Source organism: Dermacentor silvarum, chromosome 2 (genome assembly GCF_013339745.2).
Source record: "Dermacentor silvarum isolate Dsil-2018 chromosome 2, BIME_Dsil_1.4, whole genome shotgun sequence".
NCBI lineage: Eukaryota > Metazoa > Arthropoda > Arachnida > Ixodida > Ixodidae > Dermacentor > Dermacentor silvarum.
In genome coordinates this window covers 40992239-41013592 of record NC_051155.1, presented here as the reverse complement: position 1 = coordinate 41013592, position 21354 = coordinate 40992239, and the positions used below count along the sequence as shown (strand labels likewise).

General features: G+C 46.3%; 1 protein-coding gene across 1 annotated transcript in view; it reads left to right on the top strand.

Moving 5' to 3' along the window:
* Positions 1–1640: 1640 nt before the first annotated feature.
* LOC119439977 (membrane metallo-endopeptidase-like 1) overlaps positions 1641–21354 on the top strand; it is a 668359-nt gene continuing 648645 nt past the window's right edge. The window contains exons 1-3 of the mRNA XM_049662695.1: positions 1641–1650; positions 2143–2301; positions 5333–5371. Coding sequence (XP_049518652.1) covers positions 1641–1650; positions 2143–2301; positions 5333–5371 — 208 coding nt within the window. The remainder of the gene's footprint in view (positions 1651–2142; positions 2302–5332; positions 5372–21354) is intronic.

Here is a 21354-nt window from a genome sequence, read left to right as displayed (position 1 = left end):
CGGCCGAGTATTCTCTGACTCATATTCACAAAGATTCTACTCAGGTGAGCTTACATTGAGTCATATTCACCAAAAATCTACATAGCCGAGCTTGCTCTGACTCGTATTCACCAAAATTCTGCTCAGCTGAGCTTGCTCTGACTCATATTCATCAAAATTCGACTCAGGCTAGCTTGCACTGAGTCATATTCACCAAACATCTGAGCGTGCCCTGACTACCACGTGACAATATTCACCACACGTTTACTCAACCGAGCTGGCTCTTACCAGTATTCACCAAAATTCTACTAAGCCAGGCTCACACGAACTCAGACTCATGGTTAGTTCAAAGTTTTAGTGAGCCGACGTTTGAGTGAGTTCACCGAGCTCTATATACATTACATTATGTGACTCGTGCGGTGCATAAACAAACATTCCATATGAGTATGTGTTGCATCGGATGAAATGAGGACAACTGTACACATTGCAGTTAGTTTTCAACAGTTTAACTGACCGTTGCGTGAAAGCTTCGCCTCAAGTCGATTCAAGCAAGTGCATTGGATCTGCATCATATGTTTTTGCCAATCCTGCTGGCTATCTTGACCATTACTGGGTGGCCACATTTTGTACATTTCAACACAAAGTTGAATAAATGACTGTGGTGCAATATATTTAAAAAAAGATGCTTGCATCACTGCAAGTACAACAGTCAGAACATAATACAAACATGCACATAAGATGCACACAAATGCTAAATACATAAGCATACGCAACCTTTCGAAATATTCAGAGAGCACTTGTATGAATAACTACAGCACACGCGGCGCGATGGACGAACAAGGCTGGCGCTAAGATTAAAGTTCACAACACAAATTCCATTGCACATTCAGTAATTACACACAGATCATTTGCCGCTTCCTTCAGGGGCAGACGCGAGCTTTTTGGTTGGTGCTTGCTGCTAAGTTTGGTGCAAGAATATTGCTAGGAGCAGGAACCCCTTGTGCGGAATTACGAGCAATATACACGCATCGTTTCTTCAGAAGCTGACGTTAAGCGCGGGAAGCGCGAGGGTCTCTACTTTGACATGGCGACTTCGCTGCAGCCGAATTCCGAATACTGCATATATGCGATGACAACTGCTATATGGGCTTGCTGATAGATCCTCTTGTAATTTGTTGTATCGCAGGAAGAACGACACGGGCATAAAAGGCATATGAGACAGCAAGAATAGACATCTGCGAACAGCTGTTTATGTCCACCATGTCTGCTAGTATTGAACTTCATAAACCGCAGTTGCGCACTCCAAAACAAATTAAAATTTGAAGCATTTAAAAAAACAAATACGTATATTATTTTCTCCTATTCAACACTGGTCAATAATTTTGTAACGCACGGGTGTTTCCATTACATTTGAAAAATTACACGAGTTCTGCCACAAAATTTGGCAGCAAGCAACCCTGGGCGTCACACCAGCCGCATCATTGAAATCGCAATAGTGTGAAATCAGCCCTCTAAAAATCGCATTGCGACGCGTGCGACAGCACCGATTTTCGTGACTGCAGTCGCAGCATGTGAAACAGCCTTAACACATACAGGGTAATTTGGCTAAACCGTCTGGGGGAGTTTCTTAAACGGCGCTGTGCCGTCATGGGAATGATGTGATGTGTGCCTGTGAGGCTTATGTTTGCTGGTGTTGTAGGGCCGACAACCAACAATCAAGTTTATGGACGTTATGATATTGAACATGACCAATAGTCCTCATATATACTTCATGAACGTCCCAAGACTAGCAACATTTCCAGATATCTGACCTGCAAAGATGCTATCAAATGCCTTAGCCTTTCAGTTCTTTCAGTTAAAGGTTTCCTTAAACTGTCCCGGTTACTGGAGAAGACCATTTATCAGAAGCCTCAAAAACGTTCATGTCTTCTTTTGTAAAATCATGGGCCGACGTGATTTACATTAAACAGAGCGGAACCTATTACTGCCAGACGTTATTTATGCAATTGCCGAAAGAGCATTATTGAATAAATAAAAAGGTACTTAGTAAATAGTCCCCCTTTTCACGCAATCCGTGTGAACATCGAAAACTGGGCTGTATGCTCCATGGAAATATATTAAATGTGTTTGTCCAAATCACCCTTCAGATCTTATAAAAGATAGTGAATTTTATCTGCGTCATCTTTCTTGCCTTTACAGGGAATTCCTCTATGAAGCGGCCGTTGCGTGCAGCCGACGTGATGATATTCTTGATATTTCATTGTACACTTCTGTGGATAACGTTTACTCCTTCAGGAGCTGCAGGAATTTCTAATGAAAATGGTATGTTTCCCGGCGATCACTTTTCTTCGGCTAGCAAATGTTAAAAGTTGTCGCTCAGCGCAGGACGCGCTTTTTTGTATCGCACATTTCTAGAGTATTCTCGTTGGTTCTATATATTGTCAGTGTTGCTACTGGCACCTCGTGTAAACATACTGCATGCGTGACGCGAATAATATCCATTCTTGAAGTCCAGCGATCAGACTATAATCTTCGAAGAGTCAGCCAAATAGCCAACCTGCTTGACCCGCACTTCAGCTTTTGACAATCGAAGAATGTGCTCTGTGCTGTCGTTCTGCCCGACTGTAACTTGTTTTCATGGGCACAAATTTGGCCAATAAAAATAGCTGGTTTCGTGACTGGCCTTTGGACCATGTTCTAGTGGTTCACCATGAAGGGCACCTCACAAGATAGGTCATTGCAGAGTAACATTTTTTCAGGGAAACAACCTGATTTCCTAAGAAATACACCAGTTCTAGATGTTACTTATTCCTGGTGAAAAATAATATGTACTTGACGCGTTTTGCAGGCTAAACCCAACTGTTGATATCATAGCACTGAAAATTCTAAGGCAGTTGCAGGGGAGCGAAAGGTTTTCCGGGCTCTATGCTTACCGCAGTAGTTGTTAGTGCTGAGTGACTTCACTTGCATCTAGTCGAGTTACACATTGTTACAGAACAAGACGTCTGCTGAACAATAACAGTTTATTAATGGGAAAATAATACGCGCACACACAGTTGCTTATGCGTACACACAATGTGCGGAAACGTTATGTTGCCTTTGGGTCTTGTGGTGCAAGAATTACATATCGGTGATCACCCACCGACAACCATGTCATTCGTATCATTCATACCGCAGTTACCACCGCGATTCATGGGCGGTCCTATTGCGTTTCCCATAATGAAGTACATAGTCCACACAAAAAGAAGCAAATATATAATCGGTCCGGATCCTATTTAATCTTCGCGTAGCTTTTGGTCTTGCCTTGTGCGCGTCACAAAGTAGGTCAAAAGCTGGTCTGGTGGTTCGCTGTAGACTACCGGCATTTTTCAGAAACGTTCAAATAAGCACGTGTATCTGCTATCGTTTTGTGATGACGCCAAAGATTTCCTGCAAGGCGGTTCCGCTGTCCGAGTCAAAGAAAGCTTTCTAATCCAAAGGCAACAATGCGATTGGTTCAGGCACATAAATAGGAGAAACCATACAATGAAGAGCACGCTTCGTGAATGTTGTTTAACAGAAGCAAAGAAAGACGTGAACTAATGAAAGAATGGGCGGACCGACCGAGAGGCCAGTAGCCGCTGTGGCTGCAGTAGATGCAGGGAAAGGGCCGCCAGCAGGCCAAAAGAAATCTGCGAAAGCTGAATGTGCACTAAGCCAATAAGCTCACGCTGTTTGCTGTCTGTATTTCAAGCCGCCGTGCAAAGTGCAGGCAGGAAATTGCTCGTTTTTTCTCACTGTTCATTGCCACTAACACGAAAGCAAGGAAACGTGCTTGCACTTGGCGAGCTCTGTAACGGGCCTCTGCACTCCATCGTGTGGCATTTTCGGCGCTCTTTACGGCAGTAACGCGTCGCCAAACAACATTGCTCGCTACGTTAAGTGCAGCTATGACAAGACAGCGACCACCGTTGATCAACCGTTGTTTACTAGGCGGTATTACAACAGACATGCGTTAATAACAGAAAGGGTGATTCCCTGCAGAACAAACATTTATGGACATGACATGCCAGTTGCAGCTGGTGATAAGCCCGACAAACATTTGCTATGCAGACAGTCATCGCTAAAAAGGTTTTTGTGATCACGGAGCATTTTCCGGAAGTTTCAGCATGGCTGGTTCAAGTGTGCGGCTCCACAACGCCCGTTCTGTGACACTGCGCTGCAAAAATTCGTCGGACGTCCATAACTCGAAACTGTCAGTTCTTTCTCATATACTAAACATAAATTTTGCTGTTAGTTCCTACGACGTACCATTTTCGGATTTATTCTGGCGATTAACAACATATTCGTAGTGTAATGCGGCCACGGACTCGCACATCTGGACGCGTTAGTATATATATATATATATATATATATATATATATATATGTAATCGTAACTTCACAATCATTATTGTCATTTTGAGAGGAAGACAATATCATGAGGCCAACAGAGCCATTTGCCCCACGATGCCTTTACTGTATCACCTGTGCAGCCGCAGGGAACTGCACCTACGGTTGAACCTACGAGAAAAATCACCTTGCTCAAAGGGGAGAGGTGGTATTTCTAAATTATTATATGCACAAATTCAAACAAAATTGAATCTAAATGAATGAGTGAACATTTCGAAAGTTAAAATTATAGGAGTCAGACTGAACATAGGAAAGAAAGAGCATGAACGTGTTGTTCTACTGCGGACTGTGTGGTTACTTCGAGCGCTGCATAATTGAAAACCTTATAAAGCCTAGGAAGGGCCCAAAGCCTTATAATATATATATATATATATATATATATATATATGTGTGTGTGTAAGGAAATCTGCACTAATGGTTTCCATATATTTCTGGTAAACGTTTCTTAACTGCATGCATACAATGTTTCGTAACCTTTTTAGGAAGCAGCAGACGCTAAACGCTTTAACAATGTATTGTACTTGTCTGTCGCAAGGCGTCTTCTGAAGACTGAGAAAGGCGTTTTGTAAACGCCTTCAGTAGCTGTGGACGTTGTCATTTTTGGCTGATCACAGACTTCTATGAAACGTCTTGTTAGGTGTTTTCTCGCATCGCACCCATACGTTGCGTCAGCCACTAAAACTGTGTAATCCCTAATGATGCTGAATAGCAACTTGACGAACGCTTCGCAATAATTAAAATTGCATAGTTCTTCGCTCTACACAGCCTTATCTACGTTGTTTTCAAACCATAGTTTCTATGAGTGATAGAGCTGTATTCAATGCGCGATGCATAGATTCGCATCCCACTGCGCACTCGTGTGCCTTCTTGTGGTCTTGACAGCACTCCTTTATCCGACTAAACAGGCTTTCTTCTATTTACAGGAAAACTCCTGTGTGCAACAGCAGAGTGCTCGGAAAGAGGTACTGTATTTTAAGGTCATTGAACAAACAATATTCCACAGCAAGCTTTTTTTAATGACTATCCTAAATTTTACGACGGGATTTTTAACCATTGTGGTTGTGTTTCTTGTTTACGTCCTTTGTAAGGAGAAAATAGATGTTACATGGGCTTTGCAGACGGTGATGTTTTCTGCATACAGCCTTACAGTAACTACAGTTTGAATGAAGTGAGCTTTCGCGCATTCTACGAAATGTCCTATATGCCTTATCAGTTAAGTTGCTTTCGCAGCTTCCTCTTTGTTGTAGCACAAGCTGATCGACAGGGACACTGAAAGGCATATTTGACAGAAACAAATCTGTCCCGGTCGTTTAGCTTGCGCTACAACACATTAGATGAAGCCATACCAACAAGCCCATCTAGTTACCCTCATTTCTATTATCAGGATGGGGAACGATTATATTATTACGAGGCAACCTAGATTGGCGCCAGTCAGAAGAAGACGATTTGACGTGTGGAGGTGCACTCCCCCATAGTGGGTATCATCGACTAACACAGGCTAGCAAGCAAGCAAGCAAGCAAGGTGCAATCGGTCTCGACAGCGATTTTGTTTATGTAGCGTTGCCTCTCTTGTAAACGTTGTAACAATAGGAATAAACTTCATTTGTCCAACGGTTATTGCTCTTGGTGCGCGGGGCTAGGCTGCCAGAGGTCCATCGCTGCAGGAAAATCTTCAGAGGGTCCCCGGCAATGGCCCTGCCCCGCTCGACGTCCCAATCCTGGTCTTCGGGTGTCTCGCTGAGGAGGGTGACTTGTCATGTAAATAATGTAAATACATCTTTATAAGTGACTTCCGCAATGCAACAAATTGGTGAGAGGTGCGGGGAAGCCATGGAAACAATGACCGAGCTCCGCAGTGTTCGTCACCTCGGAGTGGACAACATGACGGATGAAACAGGACCCGAAATGGCGCGGCCCACATCAACGCCGACAACCCCGATGGTTGTGCTGGCTCAGCCGCGGGATCCTGGAATTTTCTACGCCACCGACTACATCGACGTGGAAGAGTGCATTGGCACGTATGACCGTGTAAGGGCCCACAAGAAATGGGATCCAATTATGTTCGCTATGTCCATCGACTGGTCAGCGGTATTGGACGCTACCGAAATCCAGCCGAGTGGCGATCCGCAGACGATCGGCCAATCTGTTTTGCCTGCCGGTGTATCGGTCATGTTGCTCGTCATTGCAACAACCCTACTGTCTCCTCCCCTCTGCGACTGGCATTCACCGGTTAGTATCGCGCCGAACATAGCTAGCGTCGTTACCATATGGTACTTGTTCTAAAAGCGAGGCTAGTAATGTATTCAAAGCTCTCCAAACTTGCCCTCATGAATTGAATCAAGATCAGTGTGTTTTGATGCTCGTTGTTTATTTCACAAATAGGTTCAAGCAGTGGCTTCTCACGTTTCTGATTCAGTGAAGTTCGCCCGTGCGGTGACCATGCGATTATTTTTACCTAATCGCTTACGGGCGTGCTCAGTTGCAATAGATTTGTTATTGCTGCACAGAAGGTTTGGAACGCAGCTGTTCTGACCTTTGTAATAGGGCCATTCCACGCGAAACGTCCCAGCCCAAAAAGCGACTATCGTGGATTTTCTTGAAAATAAAATGGGCTAGATGGCTATTGTGTGAATAAGGTTTCACCAAAGTATTTAGGTCGAAAAAAACTTTTTCAGCGCGTGAGCGCTCTTTCAAGTCTCCACAAAGAAGCAATAGTTGCTTTAAGGTAATTTGTTTTATTCAAGTCTGTAACTAGGTGTAATAGCAAATATTATTTTAGAGCATTGTAGAGGCATCCTCTTTTCATATAATGTGATAACTGAATGCATATTAGAATTTATCGAGTTATTTGGCTCAGTGAAAAAGCAAGAAATGTTGGGTTTTCAGCAATTTTTTCGCATAAACTGCGCAAATTTTTCAACTACAATATTTTTTCTTCCTTTTCGCATGTCGCCATAGTGTATGCTAAAAATAATTTCAAATTCTTAAGGCATATATTTTTTTACTAAAACACCTTGCAATTTCGCAAAAAATTCGTTTTTTTTGCGAGATTCAGACCATATTTAAGACTTAAGGCCCTCTAGATAAAAGTATGTCAGAGAGCTCAATATGCACACCGAGCTCTTAGCTTATGATTTAAAATTTTTTATTCGAGTTAATTGTGTTTGAAGGAGGAGGAGGAATAAACTTTTATTGTGGAACCAGCACTTTAAGATGGCCGGGCCTAAGCCTCCCATGAGTGGACGTCTGAAGCGAGAACATTTTTTCAAAGTCAACAACCAATAAACAGTAGGCACTGCGTACGTGCCGCTTCTCCCTCGCCATCTGCAGCCCAGCAGACGGCGGCTAGTATCTGGGGTGATAATTTTTAAAATTTTTGGAATTTTAAAAAAAACGCTCGTAGCAGATATAATTCTAGTCCTTGAGGAGGATTGTTCAGCAGCGGATAATACTTACACGAGAAATCGAAACGCATATAGAAGTAATAACAAACTGCTAAATAACTCCGTAATGATTTACTTTACGGCGCATATTGCAATTTACGAATTGCAGCCGCCGAATTCTAAAGACGCATCCACTTGAAATTAATTTCCAGGATGGCGCCAACGTTGAGATGTTATTTCCTAAAATGTGGGACGAATTAGGTGGGCGTTCCGGTTCCTTTTTTGCTTCAATGCAGAGATTAACATTTTGATTGCACAGAAACAGGGCAGAAGGGGTAATGGTTTCGTATTCGCGCGCTTTCGCTGAGGCAACTTGTGGCACTCCGCCGCTAGCGCCATCTCGTATCTCGAGAACAAATTGCACCGCGAAAAGGGTCATTATGTGGTTAAAAGCGGAACCATCCCATGTTACTATGGCACTCGCTTGCCATGGTAAAACTTCAGCATGGTGGCATGGTGACGACTGCATGACACCGACGCACTAGCGACTATGGGATGACAAAGAAGGAATTGCGTCGATGGAACGACAAAGGCCATGTCACTACAACAGCATGATGACAGTGATGATAATCACCACGAATACATAACTTGTGGCCCAAGCTATCAGACAACTTGGGCCACATGGTCGGCATAGAAGGCGTGGCGACCACGGCATGACGAGAGTCTGATGACAAAGCTGAAATGACGGCCATTTAACGACCATGACCGCATCACTACCATGAGCACATACCAAGTGGCTCATGCTGATAGCGTTGGTCACTGGGTCAGCTTAAGAGGCTAGGTAGTAAAAACAAACTCCTATAATCCTTCCTAATATAAGTTCTTAATCATTTGTTCTAAACCCAATAACTACTCGCAAGTTATGCCATTCTTTATTAATTTGCATGCTCTTTATCTCTCCAACCACTGTTCATTCCTTGGTCTGGAGCTTGACTCACGCTTAAAAATTAACTTGCATATCAATGAACATCGAATAAAACATATGTGATAAGAATTCTACTCAAAGCTAGGTGTCGTATTGATTTACGTAGTCTGGTTACTCTATACTACGCATTCATTCGTAGCCATCTAAACTACTGTGTAACTTCCTGGGGTCAAACCTATCACTCACATCTTTCTGCCTTACATGTGAAAAATCAAGCCATCCATATCATTACTAGGAGTAATCGCCGATCACATATGTTACAGAACTGTACCGCGATCTTATCATGCTCTGCATGATAAGATCTTGTGAATCTTGTGAAATTCAACGTTTACATGTTTGAACATCGGGCAATCAGAAGCCATGACCTCCTAAAATTGGTTTTCTTCCAAGGACTTACCAATATAAATAATACACGTGTTTCTCTAAACAAAATTTTTTACTTCCAAAAGTCCGCACTGTCTACGGTACCCAACGACTTGGTTTGGTTTTAATAAAATTGTGGAATTATTTGCCTTGTAATATTAAAACTGCTGTTTCCGTATCATAATTTAAGAGTTTGCTTCGCGATTTTATGCGCAACCAATACCACAATTTGAATAATGAAATAACCTGCCATTTATAGTTTTTTGTGAATAATGACTGTTTATATCTTAACAGAATTCTTGAATCACTGAAATGATTGTGCTCGTTTACTTAATTTATTTATAATTTTTTAGTGTTCATACTTCATTGTACCTGTTTTGTTACTCTTTTTTACTGCTTAGTAGTTTTACATTTCATTTAAAATACTAGAGGTGGTCCCCCTATAGTGTTCTCACTATGGGACCCCCTCCTTCGCAATATCATACCTACCTTTGTGCAGGCAATTTAACAGAACAAACTTCAAACTTCAACTTCGACATCGCAGATAGATAAGATAAAGAGATGGGCTGAAAACACCTGAAATAGGTCAAGTATGCGGATAGCGCTAAAAATTTCCAAGTGCTTCAACGGTAGCTTGCGTCTTCCCAAAACCCTGTAGACGTCCGCAATTCGCCCGAGACAGAGATAGAGACAGAACAAAAGGCGAAAGGCAGGGACGTTAACCAGCCCATGACAGATATAAGCCGTCGGCTTATAATGCAGTGCGGCAATGAAACGCAGGTGCTAGAGACCACGTGTTGACCTCTGAGCACAATCACAATACCTTCATTTTAATTATGACAAAGGATAATAAACGTAGAGCAGACATACTTTTCAACAATACGAATGCAGATATACATCTCAGCAAAAATACACACAGACTTCTCAGCGAAGAGTAAATGACTATGGTAACAGCTGCGATGTTGGGCAACCTTCAATGATATGATGTCCCATTCTACCTTTTAACCGACCCAACGCTTACGGACGCCATGATGAAGATTGCTCTTCTCTAACCACTGCTATGCACTACTCCTAAACTGTTTTACCTTTATCTTCGCTTACAGTAAAAATTTTAAAATATATCATGTAGAACGTGCACGACTTTTGACAACCCCACCCAGAGACACAGACGTCGGTAACACAGCATAAAAAAGAAATTTCGACAGCCCAGACTGTTCTCCCGTTCAATTTGGTCAGCATGAAAACACACAGTGTGCAACTGGCAGAAAGTGGCGATCGCTAACCGTCATTGGGAAAAGGCGATATTTAAATTATGCAGTACAATATCTCATCTTTAGATATCAAGATCGCGCGAATCGACGCTCCTGAAGCGCGTTGTCACAAATATTAGAGGATGCGGGATCGGGCAATTCTTTTGAATTGAATACAATTGGCTGCTTGTAGGTGCACGTTCATACCCAATACCGCGAAGAATCCAAACGAGCAAAAAGCGCGTCACTTGATGTGACTTATTAAACTGAATTGTAGAGCATTTCGTTATAAAGTGTGCTCCGTAGCATAATAGCAGCGAAAAAAAAATCATGGACAAGAATGCAGACGACAGGACATGCGCTTCACTTACAAGCATTCACGTTCTAATTACTATTTGATGACAACGCTGTTCTATGCATTGAAGCACAAAAGTAACTGGAACGCCAATGCCTTTCGTCGGACAATTTGAACATATATAGCTCGAAACTGGTGCAGTCCTGAGAATGCGTTCAACTTTGATACGCCTTGCGAACTCACCAGCTATAATTCGTACGTTGGCTGCTACTTCCTGCATCGTAATGAATTACGGATAACATCACTTCGAAAACTGGTACTGAACTGCTGAAGCACAATCGTTACGCCCTTTAGCAGATGCCCAGGTGTGACGCGGCACTTACGCATCACCGTGGCGCGAGCAAGAAGCGAGCATTCTATACTGTCGGTTTCAGTAGTTCCGTGCAGCAGAGCCAAGGCTACGTTACCATCGAGCGCTGATTCCTGCGAATCCAGATGTAGTGCCAGTGTTCGGAACCCGTTGCTTGTCCTAATGGCCTTAACAAGTGATCTAGTCCGAAAATGTTTACTTGCAGGCTTCTCTGCATTTTTACAGCTGCGATTTTTATGCGATCTTGCTTCGCTTTAATAAAACATTTATTGAGGCCCTATGATACTGAAAACAGAGTTCTCGCTCGTTCGAGTCAAAACTTGCAAATGACAAAAAATGAATGCAACTGTGTCTTGTAGACGTTATCTTAATTTATCAAGTACAAATAATTGATTTGACATTGGCGATTTTTTCATGACGATGGCAATTATATGGACACTCTAAGCGAATTTCTGCCGTCGGCGTGGCCGTCCCCGTGAGGTTCCATTTAAAGTCCAAGTGCGATAAAACTGTGGCCGCGCGCCGTATGCTGTATGTGCGAGTGAAATCGCGGGAGATAAGCTTGCTTTCACAGAGAGCGAACACACGGGGGAGAGCAAACGCGACGTTATCCGTCTTGCGAAAGGCCGTGGGGGGATGGGAGGGAGGGAGGGATGGGCACGACATTGTACTACTGCACCAACTGCGTGTTTTGCGTCCGGGCGCAAGGGAAACTGGCCGCTCAATCTCGCACGCAAAAAGAGGAAAGCGGGTTGGCAGCGCGGGAGGGAAAGGGTGCGGCTTCTACTCTGCCAGCAACTGCGTTCTTGTACTTTGCGCGGCTGCGGGCGGTCGCGCGCAGCGTATCTTGAAAACGATCTGCACACGGCTCCTACCTTTTTATGCGCTGTGCTTTCGCCTCTCAGTTTACGTTGGAGCGATAGACCGACCGCACGAACCTTCTACGTTCTGGGGTTTTACGTGCCGAAACCAGTTCTGTTCCTTTGCTCGCTCCTGCTTCAGCGAACAAAGGCAACCGCTGACATCTAGTGTCATCTATTCATGTTTGCTTGTGCGCGCTGACACCATGCTTGTTAATTCACTTAGCCCATGTGTCCAAGTTAATACAGCCGATAAAACTATTATCCTTACTCAGTAACTACTAATTTGCTATCGCAATCGATGCTTCGCCTTTCGGGCGAAACTGCGACTTTTTTTTGTGTAGTCGGCCCAACCACAGCACCGCTGAGGGACCCGTCCTGCCCGCTGATTCGACTTTCGCGAAAATGCCGCCTGCAGATTGTTCGCGGGTGAGCTTTTATGAGGAACAAATGAAGCAGCTAGCGTTGAACGTGTTTGGAACAGTGCGTAAGGAGTGCGGTTGAAGTGCAAAGTATGAACACCGTAGTTAAAAAAATGACTGCACAAACCAATGTCCACCAAACCCCAGTGGTAAGGGCAGTAGGCTTATTACTCTGTGGCAATGAGGACGGCTTCGTGACAGACGCCGGTGAAGTATTCCGTGCAAGAAAAGAACCACAAACTATCATGACGAAATGGACGGCGCCCATTACGAGAAATAGTTTAAAGAAAAGCTGATGCCGTGTTTGCCTCCAAACAGTATAATTGTGATGGAAAATTATCCATACCATTCAGTTAAACTGGTAAAGATACCCCGCGTGAGTACATTGAAGAAGGACAAGCATGCTTGGCTTTCCATGAAGTTTGTGCCCCGGAACACTGACATGGTAAAGGCGGAGCTGATTACGCTCATTCAAACTGTGAAAACGGGGGGTAATAAGTATCGCATTGCTTTCATTCCAGCTGACTCTGGCCACACTGTAATACGCTTACCGCCATATCATTGCGAACTTAGCCCGATTGAGCTTGTGTGGAGTGGCGTGAAAGGCTTTGTGGCAAATACGAACATGCAACATGCAAGATCTGGATGCTCTGGTCTGGAAAGGCATAGCGGAAGGGAAAGTGCAGAAATGGAAGAATTACGTGAGCCACTGAGGCGCAAGTGGAGGAAGAGATGGTATAAATTGACCATGTAATCGACAATGTCCTTGACATCTACCTACCTGTAGTAGCAACCAGCAAGCAGTGACGAAAGCAGCAGCAGAGCAGCTTCGTATGGTCCCAGCTGTCACGCGATGTGAAATGCACGCCGCGTACCGTAGATACAGTGAACTCTCGTTAACTCAAACTATCTCCAATTATTGGATAAATCGCACGGTTTCAACTCCATGGGTTTTCACCCCTGATCTCGAAACGCGAATGCGCCGAACTCCGGATATCTCGAAACCAAGACTGCGAACCGAAATGTTTATTTTGTACTTTTTTTCACAGCTGTGATATCGCCAAAAATTGAAACCTAGGGTGCTATGCAGGATGCTCCGAGTTTCTCGTTCACACGAGTTTTACTCGAGTTTGCTCAATGGCAGTAAGTGAACGGATATAGCAAGGAATGCGCACAAACAGCCGGCAAAAAGAAATGTCGAGATAAGGCCGCATATGACAACATGATCGCAACTTGCGCGGCGCAGTGCTTCCGCGCTTCAAGCAACGAAGACTGCGCAAAAAAGCGCGCCAGCGCCACGTACTGTTATCATCGTATTATCGCAATTTTGCAATACCGTGACTGTCCCGCTGTCTATTTGCACACTCGCCGTGAGCCGATTTCCACGCCTTTCTCGGGCGCGTCAAGGGCGTGCCTCCTGGTTTAGGCGTTACCTTTCTATCCTCCGTCAAATGCCAACAGGGCACATGCGGTGCATTCTTGAACCTACACTTTCCATCAATCGAATACGTTAAAATTCACCCAATAAAATAACAAATATCTTATTTCTTCAAGCATCGGTTTTCGTTTTGAATGCTATAAATTTCTGATGACTAACGGAGATCGAGCGAATTATTAAATTTTGCACTTTTTGCCGCGAGTGGCGACAGTGAGGCGAAAGCATACAAGCGGATACATTCTAGAGGGTCGCACGCACGAGGGAGTTCATACTGTGATCAGTCGCCAGGGGCGCTGCTGTGCTAGTCTCGATATAGTCAGTCATGATAATGATCTGTCCATTCCCTCTCTGCTAAGGGAATGGCAACGCAGTGCTGCGGCAGGCTGTTCACCGCAGGCGCTTCACTGAGGCTATTAAGGCCGCCGCTTTACAAACGAATAACTACATTATACGCAGGGAGAGGCCTTCGTCCTGCAGTGGACATAAAATATAGGCTGATGATGATGATGATGATGATGATGAACTACATTCTAGCCGTAGAGACGGGAGCAACGGTTCTCGCTACAAAATCGCTGTATGGTATTCTATAGTCCGTATTGACGCAGCACAGTGCAAATGTACCAGTTTATCTGCGCGCGTGAAGCCTCCGCGATGCATTGCGAAGAACAGCGCGCTGCCCAGGGGCACAATTCACCGCATGTCATCGCTTGTCCAGTGGAGATGCCTCCGTGTGCATGTGCGCAAAATTTGAGTGTGTTGTGCACTGCAATGTGCTTGCCGATTGCCAGTGCTGCTGAGCTAACAGCGATCGCAGATAGACAGCACAACAATCGGATTTTGGTGGGTGAGGGCTGTTGTGTGCAGTTTCGAAATTAAACTTTGAACGCAGGAAGGTGTTGCAAATGTTTAGTGGGCAGTGTTTCTGGCACGGGGTCTAGAAAAACGAGCGATTCTCGGCGCTGACAGTGTTTGAACAATGCGCCTTCGATACATCCCCGATGACAGAGCAGCCATCTGAAACGACAGCTGCGATACGTTGTCGTTGAAAAACACTACGCACTGCTCAGCATCGTCGTCCACCACGGCGAATCGACGCCTTGCAAGCAGTTACAGTGACGTGCCGATAATTATTTGATGTGCGCTACGTCGTCACAATGCAGAGAATGAACCGTGTTGTGGGGCCATCACAGCATAAGAAGATATATGCATAAGCCAGCGAAAGTCGACGCTTTGTTTTTGATAGTGATGCTCAGTACAACACCGATGACTGCGTTGTGCGTGTTTTATTTCGGCAATCAAGATCGTTGATGCCCCTCAGTTCAGCACCGCGTCACTGTTGCCGAAGTTGGGCGTGGCCCAACCATGGTGGGTACGCGCGCAAGAGGTACATGCCACGCGCGGGGCGTGACCAATGGTATTGATTGACAAGCGAACTCGTGCCAAGCTCGTAAATCGCGAAACACCCCTCGAGTTGAACTCGGGAACATGGTGGTGGAAGCAGCAGCCAGTGTCATCGCATACAGCGGCATCAAGCGTCACCATTACCGTCTGGACCCGTTCGCCTACATGACCGACGTAGAGTTTCAGCGTCATTTTTGTCTTTCCAAAACGTCAGTGCACTGGCTGTGTGACGAGTTAGGCCCTCGTCTGCGGAGACAGCGTGGCGGGCAAATTATGCTTTCCGAGCACAGAATTGTGTGACTAGGCTGCGGAGGAAGAGTTCTTGCGATCGCCTCGGCTCTCTCCGGCTTCAAGCGCTGTTCGTCCACCTCGCCCCAGTTTCATGCCAGGTCCGGCACCTTAATCGGAGTACTGGCATACCTGCAAGCGCCTGGGGTTCAAACCGGACCAACCAGCCTGCGAAGGCGAAGTAGTCACATTATACAGGAAGACTCAGAATGATGCCGGCTGCCTTCCTGTGAAACAGGTGCCGAAAGCAGTTTTCGCAGTTACATGGTTTACCGCTGCACTGCATGGGCAGTGAGGCGAAGGAAGTGACTTCGCCAATACGGACCTCCTCGGCCGTCGGAACGTCCACCTCTCCAGGCGGCAAGTGATTTGACTCACGTACTGCGTGAGTAAAAGCGTAGAAATATGGCTGTTGAAGGAGATGACCGGAAACTTGTTTCCGCTATCGGAGCACGCCATCGCAGACAGGAGGAACTACCCCTGTGAGGTCGCGGGGGACGAGCTGCTGGCGCTACCTCCACTCGGTGGCCCCGGGAAGATAGTGCAAATTGACTAGTTCCTTCTTCGCGGCGAGCGGAAGTACAATCGAGGAAGCCTGATGACGGGATGAGTTCCACCAAACTCCAAAAATTACGGCGGTGTTAAAGATTGTGGACCATGGGTCTTCGGCATGATGTGAGCTACCACAGGGGTGCTGAACACTTCAAGGTTGACCGACGAGACGCGGCGACGTTAGGCCCCATTATTGCAGCCAATGTTCAACCGGGGGCCATTATTCTCAGTGACAAATGGGTCGCATACAACTGTATCCTAAATTTAGTGGATGCTAGTGCGGCGAGCCTCAATCTGCATTGGGAGAAAGTCAACCACAGCATGAACTTCGTGGACCCCACCACGGGCGCTTACACGCAAAAAATGGAACGTTGCTGTCAAAAAGTAAAGCGCCACCTTGTCAGCGGTGGATACCGGGTAACTGCACGGCTGCTGGAGTCCCACCCGACGTGGATGAGGTGGCAGTCAACGGCCACGTGCGCTGCGAAGACCCTTTCTTGCGTTTGTTAGAAGCCACGGATCGCTCGGGGCTACCCAGTACGAAGGTGCATCACAAAGTAAAAGAAAAAGCGTAGTTTTCTGACCCTTGTATAAGTGCTTTCCGGCATTCCTGATTGCTCATAGGGTAAGCGCACGGCAAGCAACTTCTGCGCGAGCCGATGCTCGCTTCATCTCGCAGCTTTACTTGAGCGCGAGCAACGAGCGATCTGTTGAAAGCCCAGTGTGAAAACCAGGCGCACACCAATATGTGCTCGGAAATGGGAGCGCAAGCACGTAGCGAGCCGCGTCAATCCAATCCAGAGGAAAGAAGAGGAGGGGGACGTCCCCTCGTGGTACAACGCGAAACTTATTAAACTATAAATTAGTCTGATATCCCTGTCACACGGCACCTGTATTGTCATTCTCAGAAAATGAAATTACGTGTCAATGCCATTTTTGCTGCTTCTACACGGGCATAGTTAATGCCATCCACAGCTAATAGAATTCGGCCATTGAATGAGTTTCCCGAACTCATGCACGCGCGACTTGTGTAATCTGGACGACAGGCGCTTGGCAAAAACAAAAAAAATACAAAATAGATAAGTTAAACGAAATGCAATATATTTTCAAAAGCTTGCTGTGTTTACCATTGTATTGCTAACAATATAGTGAAAATATGTAAACAAGAAGCATGAGTTGTAAGGCTTTGTTACATAGCAGCCTGCCGATAAACATCGCCATGAATTGCGAATGGCATTTCGTTTACTCGTGTAGACTGGGAACGCAAGACCGGAATTACATTCGATATGAATGTCATTTACTGCAAATGACATTACATTTGCCGTGTGACAGAGATATAATACACATTCAGTGTACATCTTGTACGCTTCAAAGTGCTTACTACCCACGTTAATGTGACTAACACTATTGTACTAAATTCATTTATATTATAACTTGCTTGTGCCTGTAATGCACTCGTTGGAACTACAAACAAGTGAAAGAAAGTACGACCATGCACTGAAGGTATCATCACGTGAGCCCAAGTTTATCGACCACCCTTATGGCAACGCCCAAGAGATGACCGTCACCCAGAGTGAACATAGATAAAACAATGAAACTGGAGGCTTGCCTCCGGGCAGACTTTGTCTTGTTACCATTAGTTCTTTTATCTAGGGGCGTCGCCAGAGCTCGTGAAGATCCCGAGTTTCGTCAAACTCGGCGCACCCTGCATAGCACTCTAGCGCCGGTATTTTGTAGCAATACCTTTTTCCGATGCTAATGCCTTTTCGTGCTTTTCGTGCTTAGTCAGCAGTCAGAGTGACGGTCCGCTCATGTTATCAGCGGAATCAGCCAGCCTTGCGCGGTGGATGATAAGACTAGCATAGACAGACAGACAGACAAGAAACTTTATTTAGTCCTAAGGGACTACTTTGTCGTAGTCGTGGGCCACACCTTCACCGGGGGCGGAAGACCGTGATCTTCTGCCCTTTCGCAGGCCCTTTGGACAGCCCGAAGCTGGACTTGAAGGTTTTCCCTCTTGACGGCTTCTTCCCAGTCTTCTTGCCTGTGGAAAGGCGAGTGGTGCAATGCAGAACATTGTCACAGCATGTGGTCAAAGGTGGACATTTCCTCACCGCAGTCGGAGCAGCGGGGATCCACACCCGGAGCATAGTGGCTCAGCCTGGATCGACACGGAAATGAGCCCGTCTGCAGCATTCTCAACACCGAGGCCTGGGGTCTGCCGAGTTTCGGGTGAGGAGCAGGGAACTGCCTGCGTCCCAGCTGGTAGTGAGTCGTGATGTCGTCACCAGCATAGAAGAAAGCATACCGTATCACTACAATATACCGGCCCAGGCCTGCAAGTTTGTCCCAATGCCTTTTGGATGATTCTACTTTTTACCCGCCGTGGTGGCTCAGTCAGCTAAAGGCTGCTGAGCCACCAAGGCGGGTTAGCGGAATCGAATCCCGGCCGCGGCAGCGGCATCTCGATGGAAGCGGGATGCAAAAACGCCCGTGTGCTTGCGCTGTAGTGCACAAGAATCCCAGGTGGTAAAAATTAATCCGCAACCCTCCACTACGGCGTGCCTCATAATCAGAACTGGTTTTGGCACGTAAAACCCCAGAAAGAAGAAGAATGATCCTACTTCAGCCTTATCTACAGTTATCGGTCGGCTGATTCCATTAATTATGCGGGCGGGACGTCGCTACGACCGCGGAAGCGCGCAAAGAGTGCCAGAAAGAGTAGAGTCTGGCAGAGGCGAGCGCGCCGCCACTTGTAAACACGGCAGCCATGAACGGCAGTTCCTCGATGCACAGTGCTCGGATGCAGCTGTTGCGCGTGGCTGCGCTGGCGGTGGTCACGTTGCTACTGCAACCAGGCAATGTTGGACTCAGCAGACCGCTGTGCTGAGAGCAGCACAAGCCGCAGCTCGCTGTCGACGGCGGGCGGACAGTTCATTTCGTTCTCCGAAAAAGGACACAAAGATATTTCGCCACTAAGACCCTCTAGTGCGTGTTGCCGAAAATCGAGCTCCTATGGAGCCGCTCCTCCGGCTGACGCTTTGATTGCGCTCCGTGTGTTGCGCAGGCCTGCAGCCCGTTTCAGAAGGTGCGATTTTGCAGTGTGTGTTTCGCAGCTGCGTTTTCCGCAGATGCGAAATTCGCATTCCCTTTATGAATCCACGGCAGCTGCGTTTCTCGCATACTCGTAGCGCAGGGTTTGCAAACTCGTGTGTTGTTCAGTGTATGTTTTACCAACGTGTTTTGCTAAAATAACGACTCTACAATGTCTCTAAACTATTCATTTAAACTACTGAAAGTTTCATTACCGTAGTTAATGAAACAAAAAAAATATAAACAAAGCGAGCCGCCTCCTATTGGTCGTCTGTTTCCACCGCGTCTGCGTTTTTCGCAGAGAAGTTCAGCACGCCGAACATCGAAAAAACGCACGCACGAAGGGTCTGGCGGCCTATTTTCCGCAGGTGCGAATTCGCAGACAAAATCGCACCACGTGAAACGGGCTTGTGACTTTTCATTGCCATAGCAAATTTTTTAACAATCCGGGCGCACTTCTGTCGGCACCGTCACTCTGATGTTCCTGTGACGTACGCGCCGTATGCTGTATGGGCGAGTGAAAGCTTGCGAGGGTGAGTCGACAATGGCAGCTCCATCTCGCGCGCAGGAGGAAAATGGGGAGATAGCGCAGTCTTCCGTCGAGCGCAAAGTACCAGTGGGGGGAGAGCTAGGGGCCAGGGGTCTTTGTACTCCGGCGGCTGCTGCATATGGCAGGGCCGCACGGGCCTTAGTTTGAAAATGGTCTGCCATGGGGAAAGTGCGCCGAGTGCTGATAGCTTGGTGCGCGCTGTGTTTTCGCCAATTAGTTCGTGTTGAAGGGAGAGGCTAGTACCGCGCTTCCTCACATCGGCGTTTCGACAGGGAGTCTCCGCGGTCATCGAGTGAGATCAGTTCATCTTAGCTTGCGCACGCGTAATACCACGCTTGTTAATTTAGTTAGTAAGCAAATGTTTCCGATTTCATACGGGCAATAAAACTACTATCCTTATTTGTATAGCTATTTACGAATTTGCTATCACAATCGATGCCGCACCGTTCGGGCGAAACTGCGACTTATTTCTCTATATACATTTTTTTAGGTTTTTATCACTGGGAGAGCTATTTACAAGAGCCATTTTATTGCGATAGCAATTAGGCCACCTTGGGGCGCTCGCGCCGCCGCCATCCTGCTGTCAAGGTATCGACGCGCATGCTTAACCCTCGCTTGAAGGATGCGACAAGCTGCAACAACGTCGAAGTCATATCAACCTCCCGCAGGATATGAGACTGGCCTAGCTAGGGCTACATCGTGTTCCATCAAGTGTAACAAAATAATGTATCACCTCTCCGCTCCGCCTAACCAGCGCTGCCGTATAGCCAGGACAGCGTTCTGACTTCTATAGGTGTCATTAGCGGTGCACGCTCACGCATTGGAATTCCTACTGAGAAGTTTCTGCTTACCATACCCTAGCGCGTACTCTGGTCTGAACGGAAAGAAGGGCAAACGTCGAGCTACATGTATCGCTGCTAATGGCCAATGTGTTTGCCTGTTTTCCGTCTGTTTCATCTGATGCACTACTGAAATGTGACGCCAGTAACGCCGGTGTCACTATTCTCCGCGCCACAGCATAGTGACACGGCAGGTAATTGTAAGGACGCTGTTCCTGTTGCGCAGCTGCAGTAGGCTCGCTTACTGCGTAGCGTTATGTCGACTGCTGGTATTGTTCATACAACTTTGCGTTGAGCTAGCGCGCTATATGCTAATCCTTGTTGTCGCAGTAAACGCTTTGCCTTCTGTTACATATTTCACTAGCGTCCATACGTAGTTCCTGGGGTGTACAACAAAAAGCGTACACAATGGGTCCGTATACTTCTTTACAATAACATGCCTTGCCAGAACTTATAAGCGCAGCATTATAGGCCCACAAATGTCGGCGGCGGTGGTGGTGATATCACGCTGAATAGTGGGCCGATCCTGGCAATAGTGCGGAAAGCGTTCAAGCTCAATGGCACATACCCCTGTCATGTGGGCCGATCCTGATGGCAGTGCCAGCGCCTCCTCTATTTTTTTCAGTGCCAGCGAAAGTGCTCGCTCCGTGATGGGAGCCGTTGGTGCGTCTTAGTTCAGCGAGTTGCCGCGATATGGCGCTACCCAGGGAGTACGACTGCTTGCGTCACGCATGCTTCTGAGCCACTGAGCGCGTGCCGCAGCCCTTCCGGAGGAGATGCGGTAGACGCTTCATGCGGAAGGGGCCATTAGGAAAGGGTGGTGAACGGTTCGATTTGCCGCCTCTGGCTGGAATTG